The sequence below is a fragment of the Aedes albopictus genome, unplaced genomic scaffold (assembly GCF_035046485.1).
Source record: "Aedes albopictus strain Foshan unplaced genomic scaffold, AalbF5 HiC_scaffold_40, whole genome shotgun sequence".
Taxonomy (NCBI): domain Eukaryota; kingdom Metazoa; phylum Arthropoda; class Insecta; order Diptera; family Culicidae; genus Aedes; species Aedes albopictus.
In genome coordinates, this window is record NW_026917199.1 from 48,260 (window position 1) to 73,733 (window position 25,474).

The following is a 25,474-nucleotide window of genomic DNA, read 5'->3' on the forward strand; positions in this document are numbered from 1 at the left end:
AGAGAGTAACTCTGTTATCAAAGTGTTGCTCAGAATTCCTCTAGATAGCTCTGGATCACTCAGGGTTTCCCGAAGTGTTGCCTGATACCAGTGAAAAATGGAGCAGTCTTGCCAGATTTCGTAGAGACATTTCTGAATGGATTCGATCAAAAAGAGTTACTCAGGATTGCTCAGAGTTGCTCCGGATTTCACAGTGTCTTGCTCCTAGTTTGACAACATCTGAACACGGAACAAAAACGGAAATATACAACCACAGACAAACAGACGTAACACTTGGTCAAGAATGCCATGATCGTGGTTATGATTTCGTGACGCTATTCATAATGATTTGTGCTGGATGAGTGCGCCTGGATATCGGTTGCTTCCGAAGATCTGCTGAGCAGCGTAAAAGAATTATCTGTTAAATGTAGTGCGCATAGTCTTTTAAAAATGTTCTGTTTATAGTATCTCGGTATCTCCTTGAAAAAGGCCCAATGAAAGAGCCGAAACGTCGGGCAAAGCAAAACTCAGTCCAAGACTAAAGAAAGCCAGATCTTCGGAAGCTGTTTATAAGTGTGATTTGTTTCAAGTCCCGTGTGTCTGTGAGTTTTCTTTCACCATCTTACGTCGAGGTTATAAGCCGTTAAGAGCTGTTCACAGTTCAGATGGAATTTCTAAGCTTATCTTGGTGTAGATATGAGTCACTCAAGCAACTGTTTTTGAATGAATCACTCAAGGAAGAGAATTTTTGAACAGTTCAGGAAGTAATCGCTCAAAAACTGAGCAAGCGTTGCGTTTTTCTTGATCCCATTACGGAACTGAGAAGAAACGTCAAATCAAATCGAGCTGGCTGTATTAAATGTATTAACTATTCAGATGAAACGGCAGTAATCATCGTTTTAAAATTTCTACCAGGAATCGGTCTAGAAGTTTCTTGAGCGATTCCTTTCGAACACGAAACTGGGCTTGAATGTTATATTAGAATCTAGGGGCAAGACAGATACAGCGAGAGTAACTCTGATATCGAAGTGTTGCTCAGAATTCCTCTGGATAGCTCTGGATCACTCTGGTTTTCCCGAAACGATGCCTGATTCCAGTGATAAATCGAGCAGTCTCACCCGATTTTCCGCTTCGTAGAGACGTTTCTGAATGGATTCGAACAAAAAGTGTTACTTAGGATTGCTCAGAGTTGCTCCGGATTGCACAGTGTCTTGCCCCTAGATTAGAACTATTTACATGTTGTTTTCTCTAAAAAGAGCTGTAAAGACAAAAACAGTCATTTAGACGGTGAAGTATAATCTTAGACAAAAGCATATGGAATTTCACTTCCCCCGTAGCTACAAATATAGCCATTACACTTGGGATCCCGGATAAAAAATTACCATTCTTTACATGGTAAATATTATTAACAAATGACTGGTTTTATTGTTCACAATAAAACACATAGTAGATATATTGTTACTTTTTACAATAGAAATCAATCCAATATAGTTCGTACAATAAGTGAACATTAGCTTTATTAGTGACTGATTGATTCGATTGTTTTTTAATAGTTCTATAATAATTTAAAGTTACTATCAGTAAAAATTAATTTAAGTTGTTTTTAAATAGTTGCAAAAGTGCCTGCAAAGTTGTCATGGACTTTTTATTAAAAAAGAGTTTATTTCTCAATTACACTTAAAAACAATTTGTAACAAATGAATAACAATAAGTATTATTGCTGCTTGGATCATGTTTGTATAATCAAATACAAAATCACTTGACACATTTTTTATAGTTTTCGTTTTAAATTTGAGTACAGTAGATGTTTCGGTTATCGAATGTTATTCGCTAAAACTGACAGACGTCAAGCCGTGTTGGCAAAGGAAGCTCTCAATGAATAACTGAGGAAGTACTTATAGAAAACTAGCTGAAAAGCAGGTTTAGCCAAGTGAGGATGTTAAGACAAGAAAAAGATGAACAATAATTTTTCTAATGTTTTCCAATAAATTAAAGGAATCTAGTAAATAGTAAACTGCCATTGATAACAATACAAATACAATTAGTTTAATGGGGTCAATTGAACCGATGTTAAAATAAACATGCAATAATATTTGTTGTTATGTAAACAGATTTCGCCTTTGAAAAACCAAAGAATTCATATTTCTCGGTAACATTTTTCACCAGCATTTACAGATACTAATGGCCACATGAATTGTGAACGATTTATGATATGGATCATACGACCTGAGGTCTGACTTGTGATATTTGGCAGTTATTTGAAAAGATTGAATATAGATCTTATCAACAGCTGCCAAGCAATACATACCAGACATACATCAGAGTGTTTGATTCTTATCATAAAATGTGCATATCATTCTGGCGGACGTTAGTGCTCGTAAATGCTGGATATAAATGTTAGCGGGAAATATAAATTCTATGGATTTTCAAAAGCGAAAACTGCTTACAAATAACAACAAATATTATTGTATTTTTATTGTAACAACGGTTCATTTGACGCCATTCAATTAATTGTATTTGTATTGTAAGAACAATGAAAAAACATTAAGATATATTGTTATCTTTTGAAAATTGCCCTAAAAATGTCTCATAAAAACACAATACATTCTATTGTTTTTCGCGAAAAAGTGTATGAAAATTTTCTCAAAATTTTATGGTTAAGATACATAACGACCACCATTTTTTATTGTGAAAGTGCCATTTACCATTCACCGAATGGTATAGAACAATAGGGGTGATGGTGAGTGTGTTGTGTAAATTACAATATGTTTAATGGTGAATATTTTTCGAAAAAATGGTGTTGTAACAATAAAATTTATCGTATTTTTATGATACTTTTTATCAGGGATACTTAACCTTTTTTAACCAGCTTACGTCATCTTCTACGCAGTACTGATGATGTGCTGTACATTACAGACAACTACTTGAAGAATATTTTCAGTAACAAAAAAGTGACGAACGTAGACCGAAAAAAAAACAACATTCATTGAGTCCAGTGGCGTAGCAAGGGGGGGGCGGAGGGTGCGGTCCGCACTGGGCCCCCGAATTCAGGGGGCCTCCAAATCAGGGAAGGTTTCTTACACTAGTTTGAATAAAGTTCTTTAAATAGCGAAAGTTTCCTATACGTATATGTTCAATACTTTGCAGGTCTGCTGATAGTTATGAAGGGGCCCCTTCGTAATTATCAAGGGTTTTTGGAATGGGACACACAGATGGCTTATTTGAAGTCCACTTATTAACAATTGTAGATAACACCATTTATTCAAGAAGTTTAGTTAATTTACTTTCAACTAGTTTGATAATTATTCTTTGTACCTACAGGGGCCTCGAAATTTCAGGAAAAAATATGTTTGAAATCAAAATTGAATTTCACGAAATTCAGTACCGATATGGAAGTAAAATTGTGTAAACCTCCCAATATTCTAACCACAGGACCAAACACAGGACTTTTGACTTAGATTGAATTTAGCAGCTGAAATTCAGGGGCCCCATTTATGAAAATTACATGTTACATGTAATGTTACGTCAAAACCGTAATACTAATAGTTTGTCGATTTTTTGCTGCCTGCTCAGCGTATTCCAAGTATTCCTTGAAGGGTTTCTGCGAGAATTCCTCCGGGCAAGGTAAATTCACCTTGCCTACGGGATATGTTAAACGATTTATCTAACAGTTACTTCAAAGATGTCTACAAAAAAAAATCTCTAAGAATTACTTCAGAACTTTATTTAGAGATTGCTTCAGAAATTCTTTCAAGCATTGATTTAAGAATACTTACAATGATTCCTTTAGGATCACTTCAAAGCATTTCTTCGTGATTTTTTTTTCAGTAATTTATCAAGGAATCCTTCAGGAATTCTTTTGAGTTTTTTTAGGAATTTCTTCAAGCATTCCTTTAGGAATACCTCTTCGGATTCCTTCATAAAGTCCTTCAAGGATTATGTCAAGAAGTCCTTCAACGAGTCCTTTAGATGAATCTTAAGGAATTTCTCTAAGGATTCTTTTAGAGATTTCTCCAAGAAGGAATCTTGCTGGAGCTCCCCATGGAATTTTTTTTGATGTATTTCTGAGATTATGCTTGGAGCCATACCTGAATGGATCCTTGGGTGGTTTTCTATCGGAATTCTGGAAGAATTTCTAAAGGAGACCTTGAAGAATCTTATTTATAAGATGTATTCAGGAATCATTGGGTTGCTTGTGGAGGTATCTTCGATAAGATTATTGAAGATTTTTCACTATTATGCAGTAGTACAAGAAGTGCTAGAAGTATTATGAGAAATTGCTTAAAAGATTCCTGAAGAAATCTTTAAACCAAAGGGATTTTTGGTAGAAAAAATTATGATATGCCTAGATTATCTCTCAAAGAAATCAATGGCTGAAACCCCAAAATATTCCACTCGAAATATTTGATTCAATAAAACAATTTTCAAAAGATTTCTTATAGACTTCCTTGGATAAATTTCTGTAAGACCCCCTGAGCAATTTTTTGCAAGAATCTTTTGGAGATGAATGTGTTCATCCTTGTAAGATTATCTGAATTAAAATTTGAAAATCTGAGAAATCCCTAAAGGAGAAAAAGAATAAATCCTAACTGGAATTACTTGAAGGATTCTTTAACGAATTGTATATGAGGATTTGAAAAAAGTTGCGCAAGGAATCTGTGGATGATTTCCTACATAAATTATTGGAAGGATTTCTGAAGAACTAAAGAAATGCTTAGACTAATTTGTAAGAATTCATTGAAAGGACATCAGGAAAACAATGCAAAAAGAACCCTTTAAGAAATTTCTTTGAAAAATAGTCTTGAAATAATTTCTAAAGAATTCCTCTGGGAAAGCGCTTACGCCTAAGAGACTCGTTATGGAATTTTTGAGAATACATGTTACTAAAGAAATTCCTACAGAAACGCTTGGAGGAGTTTCCGAAGCAATCGATGTAGCAACTTTCGAAGAAAATCTTGAAGGAATTTGAAAAGAAGTTCTTGAAGAAATTCCTAGATGAATCGTAAAATATATCCAAAAAGGAGTTCCTCATTTGAAACAAATGCTTGATAAAATTGTTAGAAAAATTTCTTAGAAGTTTCGCCAAGGAAATCGGGACGAAATAGGTGTTATCGCTAAAGAGATCTTTAAAGGTATCAATAGAAACATTCCAAATGAAAACCTTGAAAGAATACTTAAAGGATTCATTCAAGGAATACCAGTAGGAATTTCTGTTAGAACTCTTGAAAGAATTATAACATTTTTTTATTTGAATGTCAGAAGTATTTCTTCGGAAATTTCTTTTGGATATTTTACAGTGATTACTTTGGAAATTCAATTCTGTAAGGAATATCTTTAAAAATTTATTTGGAAATCCTTTCGGTAATTACTTTGAAAATTTCCTTCGGAAATTCCCTTAGCATTTTTTTCTAATTTCATTATATTTGAAAATTTTCGTTGACAATTCTTGTGGAAATTGTCACAGCTAATTTAAAATTGAGTTCGCAATTCCTTTGGTAGTTTTTTTTTTTTTTCAAGGAACTCCGTCAGAAGATGATGATGAACCTGGGCTTGATAGTGTAATACCTGTACCTGTGTGGGCTTCGTGGCCGTGCGGCTAGAGGCGTCAGCCATCTAGACGTTTCGTAAGCCTCGGAGTGTGGGTTCGATTCCCGCTCCAGTCGGGGAAAACTTTTCGTCAAACGGAAAATTCTCCACTGGGCCACTGGGTGTTATGTGTGTTGTCCGTTGTCATATGTTAGTGCTTGTTCAGTCTGTACAACCTATGGTTGAAGACGGTGTAGTGTCTTTTTTTTTTTTTTTTAAAAGAAAATCGGGTTAAGTACTGTTCCTTTCAGTTCCACTAAGAAATTGCATCCTTTGACAGATACGTATTTCGACCTCTGTAAGGTCGTCTTCAGTGTTGTGTACTTGTCAAGATACGTCACCTTGTCGAGTCAAGTGCACTAGTGGAACTGAAAGGAACAGTACTTAACACGATTTTCTTTTTGGTTTCATTGAAAATTTCTGCCGCAACTCTTTTGAGAAATTGTATGGCAATTCTTTCAAAAAGTTCTTTAATCAATTCCTGACAATGCTTCAGCAATGGCTTTGCGAACTTCATCAGATTTTTCTTCTACGGAAATTTCTTTGAAAATTCTGTCTGCCACTGCTCGTTGGTTTATTTTTCGACCATTCATTTGAAAAATCCTCTGGTGATTACTTTGGGAATAACTTCAATACTCTTCCGGGATTGCGGGATTACGGGATTTGATAGAATAATTCATATGGCATTTACCGACTTTTGAAATTCATTCGGCGAATTTCCTGTGAATAACCCTATGAAAATCTTTCATATAACATTTGGCGAAGTTTTCGACAAATCCTTTTTGTAATTGTTATTCCTATAAGATTAAGGGGTTTTCTTTGATATTTTTAAACTATTTCGGCAATTTCTTCAGGATTCGGTTCGGTAACTCTTATGGAAATTTTTCGGCAATTTAGTTCGAAATAAATTTTGGTTTTTATTTTTGAAAATATCTACGGTTTAAGTTTTCGAAATTCTTTGGGCAATTGCTTCGAAAATTTATAAGACAACTGCTACGGGATTTCTTTGAACAATTTCTTTGGAAGTTTCACCGGCAGTCCCTTTGCTAATATACCTGACAATTACTTTTGTAATTATTTTAATAATACTTTAGAAATTCATCCGGGAGGTACTTTGAAAATTCTATAGTTAATTCGTTTGTAAATTGTTTAAAAGTCCTCAAAAGTCCTCAGAAAATTCTTCTGGATATTTCTTTTGATAATTCCTTACGGAGTTCAGTCTATTTGTCACTGTTGTAGTTCTATGAGATACACTCCCGCAAATTTAAAAACAAAACCAAGAATTTACAACGGAACGGTCGAAAAAAATCGCATAAGAATTACCTTAGGAATTTCCAAAAAAAAAAGGTGATTACCAGAGAAGTGAAGGGCAGAGTGTATCATTGTACTTGCCTGGCAATATACGAATTCATGTAATGGCAGGCAAAGAAAGCCCTTCAGTTAATAACTGTGAAAGTGCTCAAGGAACACAAAGTTGGAGAGAAGCAGGCCAAGCTCCAATTGGAGCATCGAGCCAGAAAGAAGAAGAAGAAGAACCAGGGAAGTTCACAAACAATTTCCAAAACAACAAAATCCAAAAAATCACAAAGCAATTCCTAAAATGTTTAAAGGAATTGCAGTAGCATTTCTAGGAGGATTTTTTTGTGAAATTCTTGAAAGATTCCTTACATTTTTGTAAAAGAATTTCTATAGTATTCATTAAAGAAATTTCTGAATCCTTGAGAGGCTAATTGGAGGAATTTCTAAAGCTTTTCTATCGAAAACACTTAAAAGATCTTCCGGAGGAATTCTTATAGAATATCTTGGAATAATTTGTATAAGAATCTCCGAAAAAAATTATACCTATAAATAATGTAAAAATATTCGTAAACTACCTGGGAAAATCAGTTTAAGAATGAATTCAATGAAATCAATTTAAGAAATTTAGAAGAAAATTGTATTAAATTCTAAACGAATCTATGGATAAATCCCAAGTGAATTAATTGAATGAACTACTAAAGAAAACTTTAGAAAAATTTCTAAGGGAATTTGGGAGGATTTCCTAAAGAACTCTTTGAAGGAATTCCTTTGGAATTTCGAATAAAACTTAGTTAGAGTTCCTTAAGCGATCTCTGAAAAAATCCCAAAAGTAATCATCGGTAGAATTGTAAGAAAATATATTATACAAATTATGCAAGGAATGCTTCATCCGATTAGGTATCGGACCCTTGAAGAAATTCTGAAAGAATCTTTAAAGAATTTTAAAGAGTTTTTGTTTTGAAGAAATATTTAAGGAATCCTTGGAAAAAATCCAATTGGGTTTTTTAATTATGAAAAATGTGTTGATTTTTTGGTTTAATACGAAAGAGCATCTTTTTCTGAGTGACTATGATTTTTTTTCAGATTTTTAGAGCTTTGTTTTGGTACCTAAAATCAATTTCAAAGAATTTTTTTGAAATCACCTTTTGACAGCTGGGCAACTGTTTGACAGCTCCGCCCAGTACAAAGTGCGACGAGGGGTGGTTCGACAAATCGCTCCCATACAAACTTCAAATTGATTTTAAAATAGATTCCCGGACTCCAAAATTCATGAAAATTTGGATTTCGGCTCAGTTTGACATGCAGATTCAGAATATCGAATTATCTCAACACCGTTAAAGAAGCCAATTATAATTATGAAGCGATTCCTGAAAAATTTTCCGATGAATATCCTCTTTGATTTGAATTAATCACTTAAAGGATGCTTCAAGACATTTTTGAAGAATTCCTGAAGAAATTCACAAAAATGTTTTAGGAGGAATCATTGGAGAAACTTCTGAAGAAACCATTAAATTTGAGAAGATAAGGGTATCTGCTCCTTTAATATTTAAGGCGAAACTGGAAGCATTTTCTTATTTTTTTCGGTTTTTGATTTTTTATTAAATAACGAAGCAATATTTTCAAAATCGGTTTTCGTGCACATGTAGAGTATGGATCAAGGTATCTTCTGAATTTTTTGAGGTGGAAAATGTTTTCCATTTTTGCAAAAAAACCATTTTTTGTGAAATTTCGTTCAAAAATGGTTTCTGCAAAAACAAAAAATATTTTCCACTACAAAAAAAATCAGAAGATACCTTGATCCATACTCTACATGTGCACGAAAACCGATTTTGAAAATATTGCTTCGTTATTTAATAAAAAATCAAAAACCAAAAAGTGAGGAAATGCTTCCGGTTTCGCCTAAGCATATAGCTCATCCCATTTTTATCGTACTCAAGACAAAAAATAAAGCGCGTTTTGTTTTGTTTCTTATTTTTTGCATTTTTGTGAGACGAAGCACGAATGGTAACAAAAATTGCGTGAACTGTCAGTGTCGTAATCGCTTTGTATTCTAACAGGATGAATTTGGGATCGTAAGATTATTAAGGACACGTTGACCGTACCAGAAATCCTCAGATAATTTTTTGAAAGATTTTTTGGAGAAATAATTACTAAATCCTAGAGAAATTCTTGACTGAGTTGCTTGATGAAAACTTTTTTCAAAAGATTTCTCGAAAGAATTTGAAAGGAATCATATAAAAAATCGCAAAAGAATTTTTTAGGTAGAAGATTTCCCAGAGGCTTGGGGAAAATCCTAGAGTAGATGGATATTAAAGAGTTCGTTGGAGGAATTCCAGAAGGATTTTTCGAAAGAATTTAGAATACTTAGAATACAAAATTGAAGAATATTCTCAAAGGAACTCGTCTAGAGATTAATCAATGTATTCTTTGAAAATTTTCTGGAGGAGTTTTAGGATTGATATATAAGTAAAATCTCAGAGAAACTTCTTGCAGAGATTTTTTTTTAAACAAAAGCATTGCAGTAAGTCTTGAAGGAATCTTTGGAAGAAATTCTTAACAATGATGATTGCTTGAGGAAATGCCAAGATAAAATCTTGGAGATTTTTCTGAAACAACTATGTAAAGGAATAATTGAGAAATGTGTGGAGATATACTTGACTAAAGTAGTAAAATCATTAAACGAATATTTATAGGATCGCCTAAAAATAACATGGAAAAATTCTAGAAGAACTTCTCTTCATCCGGCGGAATTCCGCTGTAATTTCTTGGAAGAATATCTGGTTCCGAAACAATCATTGGAGAATTTGTAGTGATTTTTTCTGGAATTTCTCAGGAGTTCTTGGGGGGTTCTTATAGATGAATCCATATACATATTATTGATAGAATCCAATGTGGACTTCCTGAACAAATATTTGGAAAATTACTCGATGGAGCCTTTGCAATTAACCACTTAAAGGAATCATGAAGAAAAATTATTCTTCAAAAAATATTTCTTAAAGATAATGGCAAAGAAATCTTGAAAGGAACTCCTAAAGGATTACTTGGTGCCTTTCTAAATAAATTGGTCAACATTTTTTCGGCAATATTTCTCAGAAAAATATTACGCTCATTGATGGAATTACGGGATGTATCCTTGCAGAATTCTCCGAAGAAATTCACAAAGGAATATGTGGGGGCCTCAATTTCGGTTCCGCACCGGGCCCCCAAATTCCTAGTTACGCCACTGATTGAGTCCATCATTTTGTACGTCAATGCGCGTTACAAGTCGTCGGTCGCGCTTACGTTAGCCCCGGATGACAAAGTTCTCAACTTTTGACTTTAAAAATCCCAGAAACATCCGAAATCAACCCAATCCGCACGCAAACACGATAAGCCGGTTTAATCTCAAAATTTTAATTAACAACAATAGCCACGCACCGAATAAATCAAAGTTGGCCCTAGGGGTTACACCGAAAAAAATATCAACAACCTGCCAATCATTCCGGTCAAAGCAGGCTACTGCGAGGTTGCTGAGTGGACAAACAGTAGGCGATGACTTTGGCGAGGCGCAGCTTCCTTCTACGGAGAAGACTCTTATAATCTCGCGGGGTGTGGAGATGTTTTTGTTTTATTTTTTCCCCCAAGGCAACAACGGGAAAAATCTTAGCAATTTATTGTTATTCTTCGAAACCGGTTGTTCGCGCTATCAATGGAACAACGAACACAAGTACTTCCATTTGCGCGAACTCTCTCCTCGTATGGTCCTGCTGACGCTGTCTCTTCTTGACGATGAATGTATGTATTATTGGCAGGTGTGCCTCGCGCCCCGGTGTACTTGAAATTATTGGCAGTCTGCGCCTGCGGTTGAAGAAAGATAAGACTTTTACGAGCACTGCATGATTCGAACGATTGACGAAAGTGGTCCAGCCAGTGTCCGTCCGATCGGCGACACTGAACTTGAGGGAAGCTACCTTGAAACAGAGGAAGTTTGTTGTTGTTAGTCACGCTTCGGATGCTATAAATATTTTTTTTTCCGGAGTCCATATTTGCATATGCAAAGGAATGCATTAAATTAAAAGTTTGAATATTCATTTTCAGTTTTTATTACGTCGGAGAAAGATCTCTGATTGGGTTCGGAACTGGCTTAGTTCAAACTGGTTCGATATGATGTAATATGTGAGGATAATTTCATCATCTTCGGCTTTCGTTAATAAGTCGCATAAAGGTGATAAATAAAAACAAATTTGATCAATTTAATATTCCTTTTTTTTTAGCATTGGTTATTTTCGTCGCTTACTCGCTGATAAGCGCTGGGAATGCCTGAGGACGTCAGCAAGCCATGATATTTCCATCACCACGGTTGAGAGACGTCATAGATGGCGTTGATTGCTATTCGCACGTCAAACTCTTGTCAGATTTCTGATCGTACTGATATTTCTCAATGGATTCTCTCAATGGATCATTGAAGCCAACTTTTCCGCTACTAATCGCATCAAAACAAAAGCGCCACCGTATATGGACGGTAACACAGTGACAGCAGTCGAGTTACGTCAAACACACAAGGCTACGATGGCGCTATCTGTTCATTTCATAGCGGCCGTCTTAGTTATTTTAGTGATCCATTTCGATTGGAGCACAGTTTTCCATCACTGTTTTGTGTCTTGCAAAAGTAAATAGTATCGTTTTGCTGTCCGTGAAAAAATACAAATGTCTGTAAACGTAACTTTTTATATTTCATTGTTTTCCATACATTTCACCTGTCAATAGGGTCCTAAAATTAAAGACGAAATCTCGCTTATATTGAATAATACGATCAAGCATGGTATTCTAATCGGAATTGTACTTTACTCGAACTTGAAAAACAAAGGAATAATGAGAAAATTCGAAATAAGTAAAATGGTAAATAGTTCTACTTTGACACTTGAGGTCAACCTTGTGTGACGGAGCTCGACAATTTTCTCACTGGGAATTCGAAAATGTTCCTATGGATTACTGCACGAATTTATAGGGTACTGCAAGCACCTGATCTAACCTCACTTTGTGTGACAGTTCAGCGAGCTTGTTTACAAGGTGTTAGAATTTTTAACGAGCGGTGAAAATTAAATTTACGTTTTCCGTCTCGTAACCATAATGATACGGAAATATCGATTATATTCAACTTTACTAGTACAAAATTAATCGTCCATCTACCGTTTTACTGAAATTGTAACGAAAAACAGTTTTGCCGGATCTCCGCCAGAGACTAAGTCCATGTAAACAAGCTCGCTGAACTGTCAGTGCACGGCTTCGTGACGTCATCTTGCAGTATCCTATGAGCCTCTGCACGAATTTGCCCTGTCCTGCTCACTCCCACAGAACATTTGAAAACAGCGCGCACAGTAAAAGTCAAATTTGACTTTTACTGTGCGCGCTGTTTTTAAATTTTCTGTGGGAGTGAGCAGTACGCCAGATTCGTGCAGAGGCTCATTCTGATCTGCTTACTCTTACACGAATTTTGACGTTTGAGCGGTGTCGACACCTCTTAAACGTCAAATTTTCTGTGAGAGTAAGCAGGCCAGTATAAATTCGTGCAGTGGACCATCTGACATACACGGTGAAAAAAATCACTCAAAGTATGTGTTATAAGCTAGGGACGAGACAGAAGACTAAAAAAATAAAAATTATATATTTTCAACTACGGTTAATAAAAACGTCAAAAAATGAGTAAATATGTCCTTTTGTACCATATATTGTGGTTTAAAACAAGAATCCAGATAGGACTTTAGGAGCCTATTACGAATTGTTTTTCGTTTTGAGTTCAAATTAAATGACCAATTATCCTTGTTAAAGTTTGACAACAGAACTTATATGACCAGAATAACATAGGTAGGGTTCTGATCTAATTCCCGTCTATCTAAGCACCGACCAATAATTATCGAATTTATTTTACCTTGCTTGACGCTTCATGGCCAACTTGTTATCAATTACTAATCCATACAGGGTGTTAGGTTCCTGAGTGCAAACTTTTTAAAGGGTGATAGAGGACCATAAATGGTGAAAAAAATTGTTCTACGCATATGGTCAAATCTCAACCGTTACGTAGTTATTGAACTCCCCATGTTTTTTACTCTTATTGCCTTAACTGGCTATAACTTTAAAATAGTCAAACTTTTCGCACTTTTTTAACCCTTATTCGAAAGATTATTGAATTTTCTATCAAATGGCATCTTTGAACCGATCGGTTTAGTTAAATCACTAAGTTTTCTAGAGCAAATAGCCTAAAAGTTGCGTGTTTTAATTTGTTTTTGTCAATTATCTTTGAAAAATGCGTAATAATTTAAAATTCTTTATTTGGCAAAATTGTGGCCCCTGTTTCACTCGACAATTCGTTCTTTGGCATCAAACTTCTATCTCTTATCGTTTTTTTTGCAATTTCGATTTAAACGTCGCATTTCAGATCAGAAATTTGCCATCGTCATGGAAAGCACTTTTTGCGCACTGTGCCACACATTCAAATCAAAATTGCAAGAAAACGATAAGAGTTAGAAGTTTTGCGTCAAAGAACAAATTGTAGAGTGGAACAGGGGCCACAACTTTGCCAAAGAAAGAGTTTTAATTTATAACGCATGTTTTAAAGATAATGGACATAAACAAATAAAAACACACTATTTTTAGCTATTTTGCTCTAGAAAACTTAGTTATTCAGCTAAACCAATCGGTTCAAAGATGCCATTTGATAGAAAATTCAATAATCTTTCGAATAAGCGTTAAAAAACTGCGATAAGTTTGACCATTTTAAAGTTAGAGCCAGTTAAGGCAATAAGAGTTAAAAACATGGGGAGTTCAATAACTACGTAACGGTTGAGATTTGACCATATGCGTAGAACAATTTTTTTCACCATTTATGGTCCTCTATCACCCTTTAAAAAGTTTGCACTCATGAACCTAACACCCTGTATATTAGCTTCCATCTGTAAAGAACTATACGACTTTCTCAAAATAATAAGACTGAATAATAGGGTCCTAAAATTTAAGACGAAATCTCGCTTATATTGAATAATACGATCAAGCATGGTATAATCGAAATTGTACTTCACTCGAACTTGAAAAACAGAGGAATAATGAGAAAATTCGAAATAAGTAAAATGGTAAATAGTTCTACTTTGACATTTGAGGTCAACCTTGTGTGACTGAGCTCGACATTTTCCGCACTGGGATTTCAAAAATGTTCCTATCTGACATACACGGTGAAAAAAATCACTTAAAGTATGTGTTAAAGGCTAGGGACGAGACGAAAGGCTAAAAAAAATAAAATTATATATTTTCAACTACGGTTAATAAAAACGTCAAAAAATGAGTAAATATGTACTCTTGACCAATATATTGTGGTTTAAAACAAGAATCCCGATAGGACTTTAGGAGCCTATTGGCCCTCGGATTCTGTTTTCGTCTAGTCCACGTCTATTTCGGGCAAAATCTGAATTCAATTCCCGGCACACCTTCTACGTTACACTATGGAACATAAGATGATCATAGAATCGCGTTAATCATAGTTGCGTCCTGGGCGCCAATTTTTTTTCGATTGAGTGGGCTTGTGTCGTTCTCTTCAAATAGCCTACTATGCTTGTAGAAGAACAATCTATTCTGCAGCTTGATATCATTATCCGAATCAGATTGTCAAAACATTACCATTGAGTCATTTGTATTGGATTGGATTTCCCATGTCATCGAACACCAACCAACGATAATAATCCAATTTACTACTTGGTTTATCGTCTGTGTCAGTCCCGCGTACACATTCGCATTGACAACAATGCGGCATTGTCCGCGCGAAAAATCATTAACTTGTTATCTGGCAGCACTCGATCCAAAGCCAACTCCGATGATGGCGGGTACCTAGTAGACTGGAAAGTCGCAGTTGACAGTGACGATAATTAAAATCACATTACCACTTGAAATTGATGCATTCCCCATATGTATAGCTCGATGTATAGTAAGTACATTTCAATCGCTGATGTTTCCCACATCCGGAGATTATTGTGTCACGATTTGTACAGCTCGTCGCTTGGCTCGTCGCATGACATACTTTGACGGCCACGTGGTAAGGGTGATTTAGCAACGAATGTCAGAGTAGTTGACAATTTTTTTTTTCAGTAATGGCTTCGGATCAAACATACGGCTACATTCACGAAGAAGCTATGAAAAATATGAGAACAAAAATCGTTCATCAATGAATCGATGTCCAAATCAAATTTCAACAAAATAAGCTTCTGTTTTGTCACAGACAAACACGTTCGGTGCTTTGTCATTATCCTTGCAAGTTAGGACAAAGAGTAATTATCGTTTGTTTTGTTTTGATTATGGTAAGCGTTGTGTTGAAACGATTATACTGAAAATTTTCGCTACTACCAGACTGTACCATGATTTTCAATTCCCACAAGTCAGAGGGAATGACACTTCCTTTGCTAACCGGAAAAATCCGCATTTATCCGTTGCTAGCCGTCGTTAACCGCGTTTAACTGCTGCTCAGTTAGCAGCGGTTAGCGACGGTTAGGAAGGGATAAATGCAGATTTTCCGGTTAGAAAAGGATATCTCATTCCCCTTGCCACAAGTCGAAGATTCCCTTCAATATCGACTGATAGACGCTCGACTGTTGAACAAAATAAATAAAGTCAAGTAGAAAGGGCACTCGATCCGACGAGTCTCTGTCGCTGGGGGCTTGTCAGTTGATGATCGGTGACGTACATATTAGACCGGCAAAGGCATGGCTTGCTAGATGTGCGCATCGGACGTTGTACACGGCTCGGCTCCTCCACCTAGACCTGGATGGAAGATCGTTGGAAGTTGTTTATTAGCAGCAATCGTTTGTTGCGGCAAATAAGCTCTCGCAGCGGCGCGTTTCCGATAGATTTATTTCCAATTCAAGAGGTGCGGCCGTAAATATTATACCCACTGTTGTTGTTGTGATGTAAACAATCAAAGTTCACATTTCGCAACGTGTTGCGGGGACTTTAGAACGTCATGTGATACTGATGTGACGTGATGTCGGTCATGGAGTGCTGCGCTGTTTGTTTTTCTCGCGAAGCTCAGCTCCACGTGATTTGTGCAGGAAAATGTTGTTGATTTGAATAAAAATTTACATCTGATCACACTGGTGCATGTGTTCCGAAGCTTCGAAGGGTTGAGTCAAGCTTGTTTTACTACGTTCTTGCTTGGACGTGGTCATTGCCCTTTGATCGAACAGATGAATGTAGAATGAATATGTCTAGTGACATGTTGTCGTTATTGTGAGAGAGCGTCGTTTGGTTTGTGGTGACACCTTTTAATGCGAGGTATGCACTTCAAACGGAATCGCTCAAGTAATTTTCGTTCAGTGCATTATTTTTTCGTGACCGGAATGGTCAAGAAATTTAACACAGCAAGCCCCATTTGATTTGACGTTTCGTTTCAGCTCCGTACTAGGATCCGGAATAAAGCGACGCTTTCTTATTTCTTTAGCTATTCCTTGCCTGAATTTCCCACGCATCGAGATAGGCCAAGACATTTCTTGCGATCTGCGTACTACCCAAAAGACTGGAACTAGCTTCCAAGTAGCTCAGATATTTAAGATTTCATCTTGCATTGTTTAATTTCAGAGAAAGATCCAAGAACCCATATATCTAGGATGCAGATGCTTGGAAAACTTTATCAGTATAATGTCTTAAGTTTTTAAACTAACTTGTGTATGATAAAATCTTTTTGGGACATCTTCTACTACCGCAGAGTTCGTATAAAATCATAAATAAAACTTCAACGACTGAAACGACTTTTAAATCGAATTTCAAATTCAATTCAACAATGAAATACAGTTTATTACCGATTTTGGCAACACATGCTGAATCTTATGTTGCCAAAATGGGGTGTTGCCAAAATCGGTAAAATTTTTTTGTGGATTATTTTTAACTTTTATGCGTCAATTTGGCTTATATTATAAATATGGACTATTCACAAGCTATAAAACGATTCCTGTAGGTGACGTTCATAAATTACGTCATGATTTGTAAAATTGTCGATTTATGAAAATTTAATGAATTTTGATTTTTTAAAGAAAAGTAAGGCTAAAATAACAATACATTTACAAACACAAACGATTTTTCTGTAAAAATTGTTGGTCAAAATTTTTTGTTGCCAAAATCGGTAAAAAATTGTTGCCAAAATCGGGTGTTGCCAAAATCGGTAAGAAATTGTTGCCAAAAACGGGTGTTGCCAAAATCGGGAGGGAAATGTTGCCAAAAACGGGTGTTGCCAAAATCGGGAGTAGACAAAAACGGGTGTTGCCAAAATCGGTAAGAAACTGTATCAATACGCGAGGCGTGCCTTTTTCGTGAAGCGCTCTTGCTTATGAGATCTGTATATTCTCGACTTGATTCAATTGCCCCAAATATTTCATTGACCGCAAACAAAATATCTCACTTCATTCGAGAACGTTCTCAATCGAAGAAGGCCGTTCGTTCGGCACGATCAATGACATAATTCATATCGTTCGCGTGCTCGTCGTAGTAGCTATAGTAGGCCGTGCGTGGTGGCGCGAGTCGTACGTCAAAAGGACAGGACCAGAAGCGGCCGCGCAAGGCCTACTCCGGCGTTTGTTCCTTGCTGATGTTTATGGCTTGTGTGGTATAGTAACAACAGTCAGAGTTCAATTGAACCACACATCAATTGACCCCTGCCAACCCGAGAGAAATTTGTTTTCATTTAATCAAATCGACCGAAGATAACTGGGCGCGATGGGCGATGGCCATAAACAACAAGGCGGAACAATTTTATTGTGCCCCGCCGATTCGAGCGCGTTGTTGTTTACGCCGCAATAAAGATCCTGATGTGAAAGACGCGAAAGACACTCATCTAGCGAGTGCTTTTCGAGTGACGTCATAGTCATAGTAAACTGGTCAGCAGAAAAAGTTAAACATTTCAGCAGTGCTATATTTGAGTGAAATCGCTTGTTGATGTCATTTCAGCCAGCACCCAAAATGGTATATTTACAGAGGGTAGTTGGGTGGCGACAAGCAATTAACACTAAAAATATTCGGAGAAAAATTATCACGTCTTTACTGCTGAGACAATAGTGGCACGCTTCAGCGACGGCGTCATTATTTAGCATGAGCATGAGTATTGCAGTAACTCTTTGTAGGAACAGTCATCATTAAACAGTTGATTTTTGTAGTCAATGTTCAAACTGTCTGGCTGATTGCTTATTTTTAAAGGTTACTAGATTGTACGTTTGCTTGGTGCAGGTGACATATTTTTGTTTACCTCCCTAATGCGTAGACAACTACCAAGTTGTTGCATGGCGCTATCAGTCGCCTTACAGTGCTATTGTAAAACTGACAAGCTCTATATACAGTAGACGTTCGCTCGTTGCAAACGGTTTAACTGCAATGCTTTTTAACTGCAAGTCCGCTAAGTGCAACAACTTTGCCGTTATCGCACCGCTATCTGTCAAAAACAAAACGTAAACAGAGTTGCGATGTTTTTCGGATGCACTACAGCTGCATTGCGATGTTTTTTAGTGCATTCTGGCTGCGTCTAACAGCAACTGACAACTGTTTGTCGGCTGTCAGTCGTTGCAATTAGCGAATTTCATTCGGTAACTGAAACGTAAACATGTTGCACTTATCGGACGTCTGCTGTAGACCAATAAATAGTCTTAGTAACCTAAAAATGCCATTATAGTGATAAAGTTTACTTGTATTTATAAAGCATTGGTTCTACACAAATGGCCTACTTATCTCGGTGATCCCTTCAATTACAAAATGAGAACCTATGAATATGAGAAGATTCGAATATACTTGCATACCTACCCTGGAACAGACGGATATTGTGCAAAGTTGACAATACTGTCACAATAGAACTAACTCATGTAATCTAAACCAATATAAATCAATTGACTTTGAAGAAAACGTCTGACATCGTCCGGTATGCGCAAATGTAGAGCACCAGCACCCATTAATCAAAAGATACTGATTGAGCGACACGACACGCTGCAGTGGCAGTTAACCGACCGCGTCCACGCTCTCATCACATTCTTCGAATGCCCTTTCATTACCCGTTATGAACTGTAACGAACCATCCATAAATACAACTCGCCTGCTATGCTATGATGATGATTACACTCCCACTTGGCATCGACGTCGAAGAAGAGTGTGCTTTGATTAGTTTCTTTTGTTGATTGGAAGACCAGACCGCAGTTACTATGACGACTAGTCGGCACGGCACGCTCCGATCAAAACTAGAACTTTTTTCTGCTCTTTTTTGGTGGGTGCAATCGAACGAAATTCGAGATGCAATCAAGTTCATGGCCTGCTTGCTGCGGCGTATACTATCAAATCAACGTTGTGCTGTGACCTCATGCTTCCGGTACGCTGACGCCCGTGCGGTGCGCTGCACACACAGCACGCGGTTCAATCGACGTCGGTTTTTTTTTTGTTTCAAAGATGACTGATAAGGTCGGTTGGTTGCGTCGATTGTGTTTTTTTCAGTTTCGGTTGAATGAGTTATACGCCCAGTCAGTCGGTGTGCTCGAGTGCGAAGGCTCGACCGCGGTGTACGTCAATGGACCACCGACCGATCGACACGACCGCTGAGAGTTATTGCGTAGGTAACGGGAGGTACTTACAAAACTGACGGTTGTTGGCTTTCGTTTTCAATGTCAAAGTAAGTTCTATTTTTGGGAATTTCCCACCGGAGTAGAGAGTTTTTGCACAGAAAAAGAACCTTGACGAGCATTATGAGGATGGATGTTTCCTAGATTTCGTTTTTGCTGCTTCGTTACACTCGTCAATGATTTTTTTTGCTCAGTTGAACTCGTTTATGACGATTGTCACTGTGCGACTACATGTTACTAGTAACTAGTCAGCTGACTAATCTAGTAGCCTAGTGCAATTAAAGATTCATATTTGCACGAAGTATGTGACACTGCCATAATAGTTCGGGGAAGTTAATTGAAACAAATTAACGAGGCAGAGCAATGGCGTTACACAAGTTTGAACTTCCAGTTGACATTACGCTGAATTGGTTGGTATAACCGAACAGGGAATGACACTATGTAAATGGCAACAAGGATGAATTTTGGCTTCCACAAGATACGCATCACATTACTAGATGGAAAAGAGGCATTTGAAGATTTGCACCTTTTCTAGATACATACAGCAAATCCAATACAATTTCTATTATCAGACTGAAAACTCAACGTCATATTATTAGAAAAATTCTGGAGGACAAATGAAACAAGTCATTATCTAAAAAATGCCGATCAACTTTATTTAACTGCTTTCCACAAGTAAGAAGTAAACGTGACGACCGACATGCTTGAAGAAGACCTCGTTCAAACTTCAGTAATCATAAGCGGTTAACCGTTTCTGGGCCCATAACCTGTGGACTCTCACTTGCTTCTTCTCACCGCAAAGCATCAATGTAAGGCTTGTTCAAAACTAGGGGCAAGACAGATACAGCGAGAGTAACTCTGTTATCGAAGTGTTGTTCAAAATTCCTCTGGATAGCTCTGGATCACTCTGATTTTCCCGAAGTGTTGCCTGATACCAGTGAAAAATCGAGCAGTCTTGCCCGATTTTCCGCTTCGTAGAGAAGTTTCTGAATGGATTCGAACCACGATTTGAACAAAAAGAGTTACTCAGGATTGCTCAGAGTTGCTCCGAATTTCACAGTGTCTTGCCCCTAGGTCTGACCCTTATGCATTCGGAAACTACTGAAGCGATCGGTGTGAAATTTTGTATGTGAGTACTTTTGGGGCCGAGAAGGTTCTTAGCGTCTAAAACAGGGGGCTCTCATACTGATGAGTTTGCGGGGCAATTCTCTATGGAGCTGTATGTCAGAAAACGTAGTAAGCAGACAGTAAGACGTTCGCCGGGACAGCTAATAGTGCATAGAAATTCAGGCTAGCAACTTGAACCAACGTATCAAAAAGTGGATTTTGCCTTCGTTTTATAGTACTTCAGTTGAACGTACCTCAATGAATGAAATGCAGCTGTAAACAGAAACCAGGTTTCAGTGAAAGTAGTAGCGTAGTAGCGAGTCTATGAAGTCTATGATAGTAGGCCACGCTTTCTGTTGCACTCCTTCAGAAACTGTACCTCATCAGCAAATGTCATTTTGTTTCTGAATTGATCACTATCTTTCTTTCCAACGTAGACTTTCAAGGAATCTCATGGCCTTCTCAGTGATTGTCAAGTGACTATGATAGTGATGTACAATCACAGCGAACGCAGCGAACATACAATAACTTTACAGTGCACCACTGGGACCTCCTAGTTTATATTTTAGTTGTACATATACGGAATGAGTTAACAAGGCCCTAACTTCAATAAATACTTCCAAATCTACAATGCCTCCCTTCTCTATCTTCTTCCAGGTTGGCTATCATGTCGCCAAGTGTTGAACATCATGGTCATCTTCGGCTTCATGCTGAACTATGCCCTGCGAGTTAACTTCACCATCGCCATCGTCGTGATGGCGAAAACCCTGAAGAATCTCACCAACGGTAGCGCGGCGATCGAAGGCTTCGCCAATGAAACCTCAGCGGCACTGGCCAGCGTGGCCTCGACGACCGAGCAGAGCGTCATCAGCGAAGCGGACAAGTTCGAGTGGGACGCCTACCAGCAGAACCTGATGCTCGGCAGTTTTTTCTGGGGCTACGTGCTGACGGAGCTGCCCGGAGGCCGTCTGGCCGAGATCATCGGAGGACGCCGTGTCTTCGGATATAGCATGCTTTTCGCTAGTGTATTGACTTTGCTTACTCCTATTGCTGCTTACACCCATTACATTGCGGTAGTTATATTGCGAGCTGTTCTAGGCTTCTTCCTGGGAGCATCCTGGCCGGCAATCCACCCGTTGACTGCAGTCTGGATTCCACCCATGGATCGGTCCAAGTTCATTGCTAACATGATGGCCTCGTCGCTGGGTGCCGCCATTACGATGCCAATCTGCGGTTACCTGATCGCTACGATCGGATGGCAGTCGGTGTTCTACTTTACCGGCGGGCTGGCCCTGCTGTGGTCGATCATGTGGTTCTTGTTTGTGTTCGAGACCCCGGCTGAGCATCCTCGCATTACCGCAGAGGAACGTAACGAGATCGAGACCGCTATCGGTGCCGGCGTCAAGGCCAAGAAGCCCACGTACGTCCCGTGGAAGTCGATCTTGACTTCGCCACCGGTTTGGGCCATCATCCTGACCCACGGTGCTTCGGTGTTTGGCTTCTTCACGGTCGTCAACCAGCTGCCGACCTACATGAAGTACATCCTGAACTTCAACATCAAGGAGGTAAGAGTATCTGAACCCTAGAGTGCGCTTGTGCCGTTATATTAATCCCTTCCATGTTTGATTCCAGAACGGTCTGTTGTCTTCGCTGCCCTACTTCGGAAAATACGCCATGGCTGTGATCTCTTCCCACTTGGCCGATCATCTGCGTAAGAACGGAACTCTTTCAACCACCGCCACCCGCAAGATCTTCACTGCTTTCGGTTAGTATGCTCAACGCATCGATCACTTCTAACCATCACTAAATTTACCATTCATCTCACCCCGACAGCCGTCATGACTCCCGGCTTCCTGATGATCGTCCAGGTGTACATGGGTGAGAACCGCAGCTGGGCTGTGGGCATCTTCACGCTGGCTCTGTTCCTGAACGGTGCCGTCACTGCCGGTTACCTGGGCAACGGGCTGGACATCGCACCGAACTTCTCCGGCACGATCTTCGGCATGGCCAACACGCTGTCCTCGTTCGGAGGTTTCGTGTCCGCCTACATGGTCGGCGTTCTCACCAATGACAACGTGAGTATTCCGCTTCTTGAATTAAAGCATGGGCCCATAACCTATTGAAACAAGAGACTCACTTACGCAACCAATCAGACTTGTTCTAATCACAACCATCAACTCTTCCTATCGCCATTCACAGCAAACCTACGGCCAGTGGCAGATCGTGTTCTGGATCCTGGCCGTCATCTACATCGTCGGCTCATCTGCCTATCTCATCATGGGCACCGGTGAGCTCCAGGCCTGGAATAACCCACCGGAGAGGGGTGTCAACGGCCGCGAGACCGAGGAAGGTGTCCCACTGAACCAGCAGGGACAAAACAACAAACCAATCTCGGCTTCCTCTTAAGAAGAAGGAAGTCCCTGCTAGAAGTGCGCTTATTAGTACATATACACACAATGCTGAGTCACTGTGCTCTGGCATCGTAGTAGGCAGCTGGGTGGAGAGGAGTGGAGTGGAATCAAATATCTGACTTGGAGAAGAACAGGGTCGCGCAGCCTGCTGCGATCGGTGCTTCTTAGAAACATATATAGATACTTATTTGAATTTCTCTCAGAATCACGCGACCGTGTTCGTCGGTAGGGCAGAATGTAAATTTTAATTTGTTTAATTTTAAATTGCGACACATCAATGAATGTTAGTTTTTTTTAGTTTACTTTTGTATGAGTGATTTCTGTTATTTTTAGTTGGAGTACTACTTACAGTAGATTTCAGAATGAGAGTGGTAGATTCTCGTGATTTGCTTTAGCATTTATTAATTTATTCTGTTAAGAGTGAATCGTGACGAAAAGTGAATCATCGGTAGAAGTATTTGAATATTGCGAGTCGAGCTTAAGATGCTGAATCCTCAGATGTAAAACATCATTCCGGTCAATGCTCTGTTATTTCGATCGTAGTGAATGAATCAAAACTTAACCTCCACATAACAAAATGAGTTCAGATTTCAATTGATACACTGCACTGCTAAAGTTTTCATGTTTTAGTGAAAACTGTCAGAAATTCGCACCTCGCGAAACTGATGGTAGTTATTCAAGCGTAGACTGAGTTCTCACCATTTGCCAAATTATTCAAAAACAGCGAACATAATCATCACCGTCTAAAATGGAGTTTTGAGGAAAGATACTCACCGATTATCGCGTTTGAATCGCGGGTAGCGAACTAAACCTTAAAACACGTGTGCCTTTTCACTGAACTGAAATGGTGTCAGAAGCAGAAAACGAAAACAGAAAACAAGCCAAGTGTACTTTGAACCTCTACTATACATGTATACAAAACAATAGACTACGTATATATAGATCGAATGTCGTGTACTCTGAGTAAAACAACTGTCCGCGATGGGCGATAGAAAATAGCCACATGTCAACAATTTAGGGTATTTTTATTTACAATCTTCTGTAGAGCAGAGTAGAAAAAAGTATACAATAGTTTTTAGAAATTACTCGATTTTAATAAAAAGGGAAAATACGTGAGAAAATCCGAAAACGGTTTTTCAATGTTGCTTATTTTATTGAAGAAGAAAATCCATTTGGTAGGTGCAGTTTTAGACACAGTAAAGTGAACTACTAGAACAACACCAAATAAACTGTTCCAGTTTCGACGCGTCTCTTTTTTATTCGCCTCAAATACCCTAGGGGCAAGACAGTTACAGCGAGAGTAACTCTGTTATCGAAGTGTTGCTCAGAATTCCTCTGGATTTCTCTGGATCGCTCTGGTTTTCCCAAAGTGTTGCCTGATACAGGTGAAAAATCGAGCCTAGGGGCAAGACACTGTGAAATCCGGAGCAACTCTGAGCAATCCTGAGTGACTCTTTTTGATCGAATCCATTCAGAAATGTCTCTACGAAGCGGGAAATCGGGCAAGACTGCTCGATTTTTCACCGGTATCAGGCAACACTTTGGGAAAACCAGAACAATCCAGAGAAATCCAGAGGAATTCTGAGTAACACTTTGATAACAGAGTTTCTCTCGCTGTAACTGTCTTGCCCCTAGAATCGAGCAGTCTTGCCCGATTTCCCGCTTTGTAGAGACATTTCTGAATGGATTCGATCAAAAAGAGTTACTCAGGATTGCTCAGAGTTGCTCCGGATTTCACAGTGTCTTGCCCCTAGAGCGTGTTACACCGATCTGACAGGATTGTTCACAATCTGCGAACTTGACTGCGGAAAAAAAATGCGACCATGTCGCCGTTGATGTGATGCTGCTCACCGAGAAACATACGATGTGATGATGATCACAGACAAACAGATGATGTGATGTTGATCACAGACCAACAGATGATGTGATGATGATCACAGATAATGTGATGCTAGGGGTGATGGCCTAGGGGTAAGACAGATACAGCGAGATTAACTCTGTTATCGAAGTGTTGCTCAGAATTCCTCTGGATAGCTCTGGATCATTCTGATTTTCCCGATGTGTTGCCTGATACCAGTGAGAAATCGAGCAGTATTGCCCGATTTCCCGCTTCGTAGAGACGTTTCTGAATGGATTCGAACAAAAAGAGTTAAGTGCCCCACACAATGCATACGTTTGCGTGTGCGTGACAGTAGTTTGACACATTTCCCATGGGAAAACTGTCAAAAAAACGCAAACCTCAACGGAACGGACGCTATGTGTTCCAGACTTTACTCAGGATTGCTCAGAGTTGCTCCGGATTTCACAGTGTCTTGCCCCTAGTATCAGCATCACATCATCACTTTTAGTTCAATTCATAGTCCTCGAAACGAAGCGGACGCTTCACTTCTCTTTTTGGTCTCCCACATCCATTCGCTTGCACACTTGTACCAGAGACAGATGCCGGAGTACTGGACGAAATTCTGGTTGTCGACGACGGCGTAATCCACT

General features: G+C 38.5%; 1 protein-coding gene across 2 annotated transcripts in view; it reads left to right on the forward strand.

Moving 5' to 3' along the window:
- The window catches only part of LOC109411693 (sialin), a 39,880-nt gene extending 15,767 nt beyond the window's left edge, over positions 1-24,113 (forward strand). For both annotated transcript variants that reach the window (XM_029864385.2, XM_029864386.2), the window contains exons 3-6: positions 21,231-22,138; positions 22,206-22,338; positions 22,407-22,648; positions 22,773-24,113. In XM_029864385.2, the coding sequence (XP_029720245.1) occupies positions 21,231-22,138; positions 22,206-22,338; positions 22,407-22,648; positions 22,773-22,979 (1,490 nt within the window). In that variant the 3' untranslated portion in view covers positions 22,980-24,113. The remainder of the gene's footprint in view (positions 1-21,230; positions 22,139-22,205; positions 22,339-22,406; positions 22,649-22,772) is intronic.
- Positions 24,114-25,474: the final 1,361 nt, after the last annotated feature.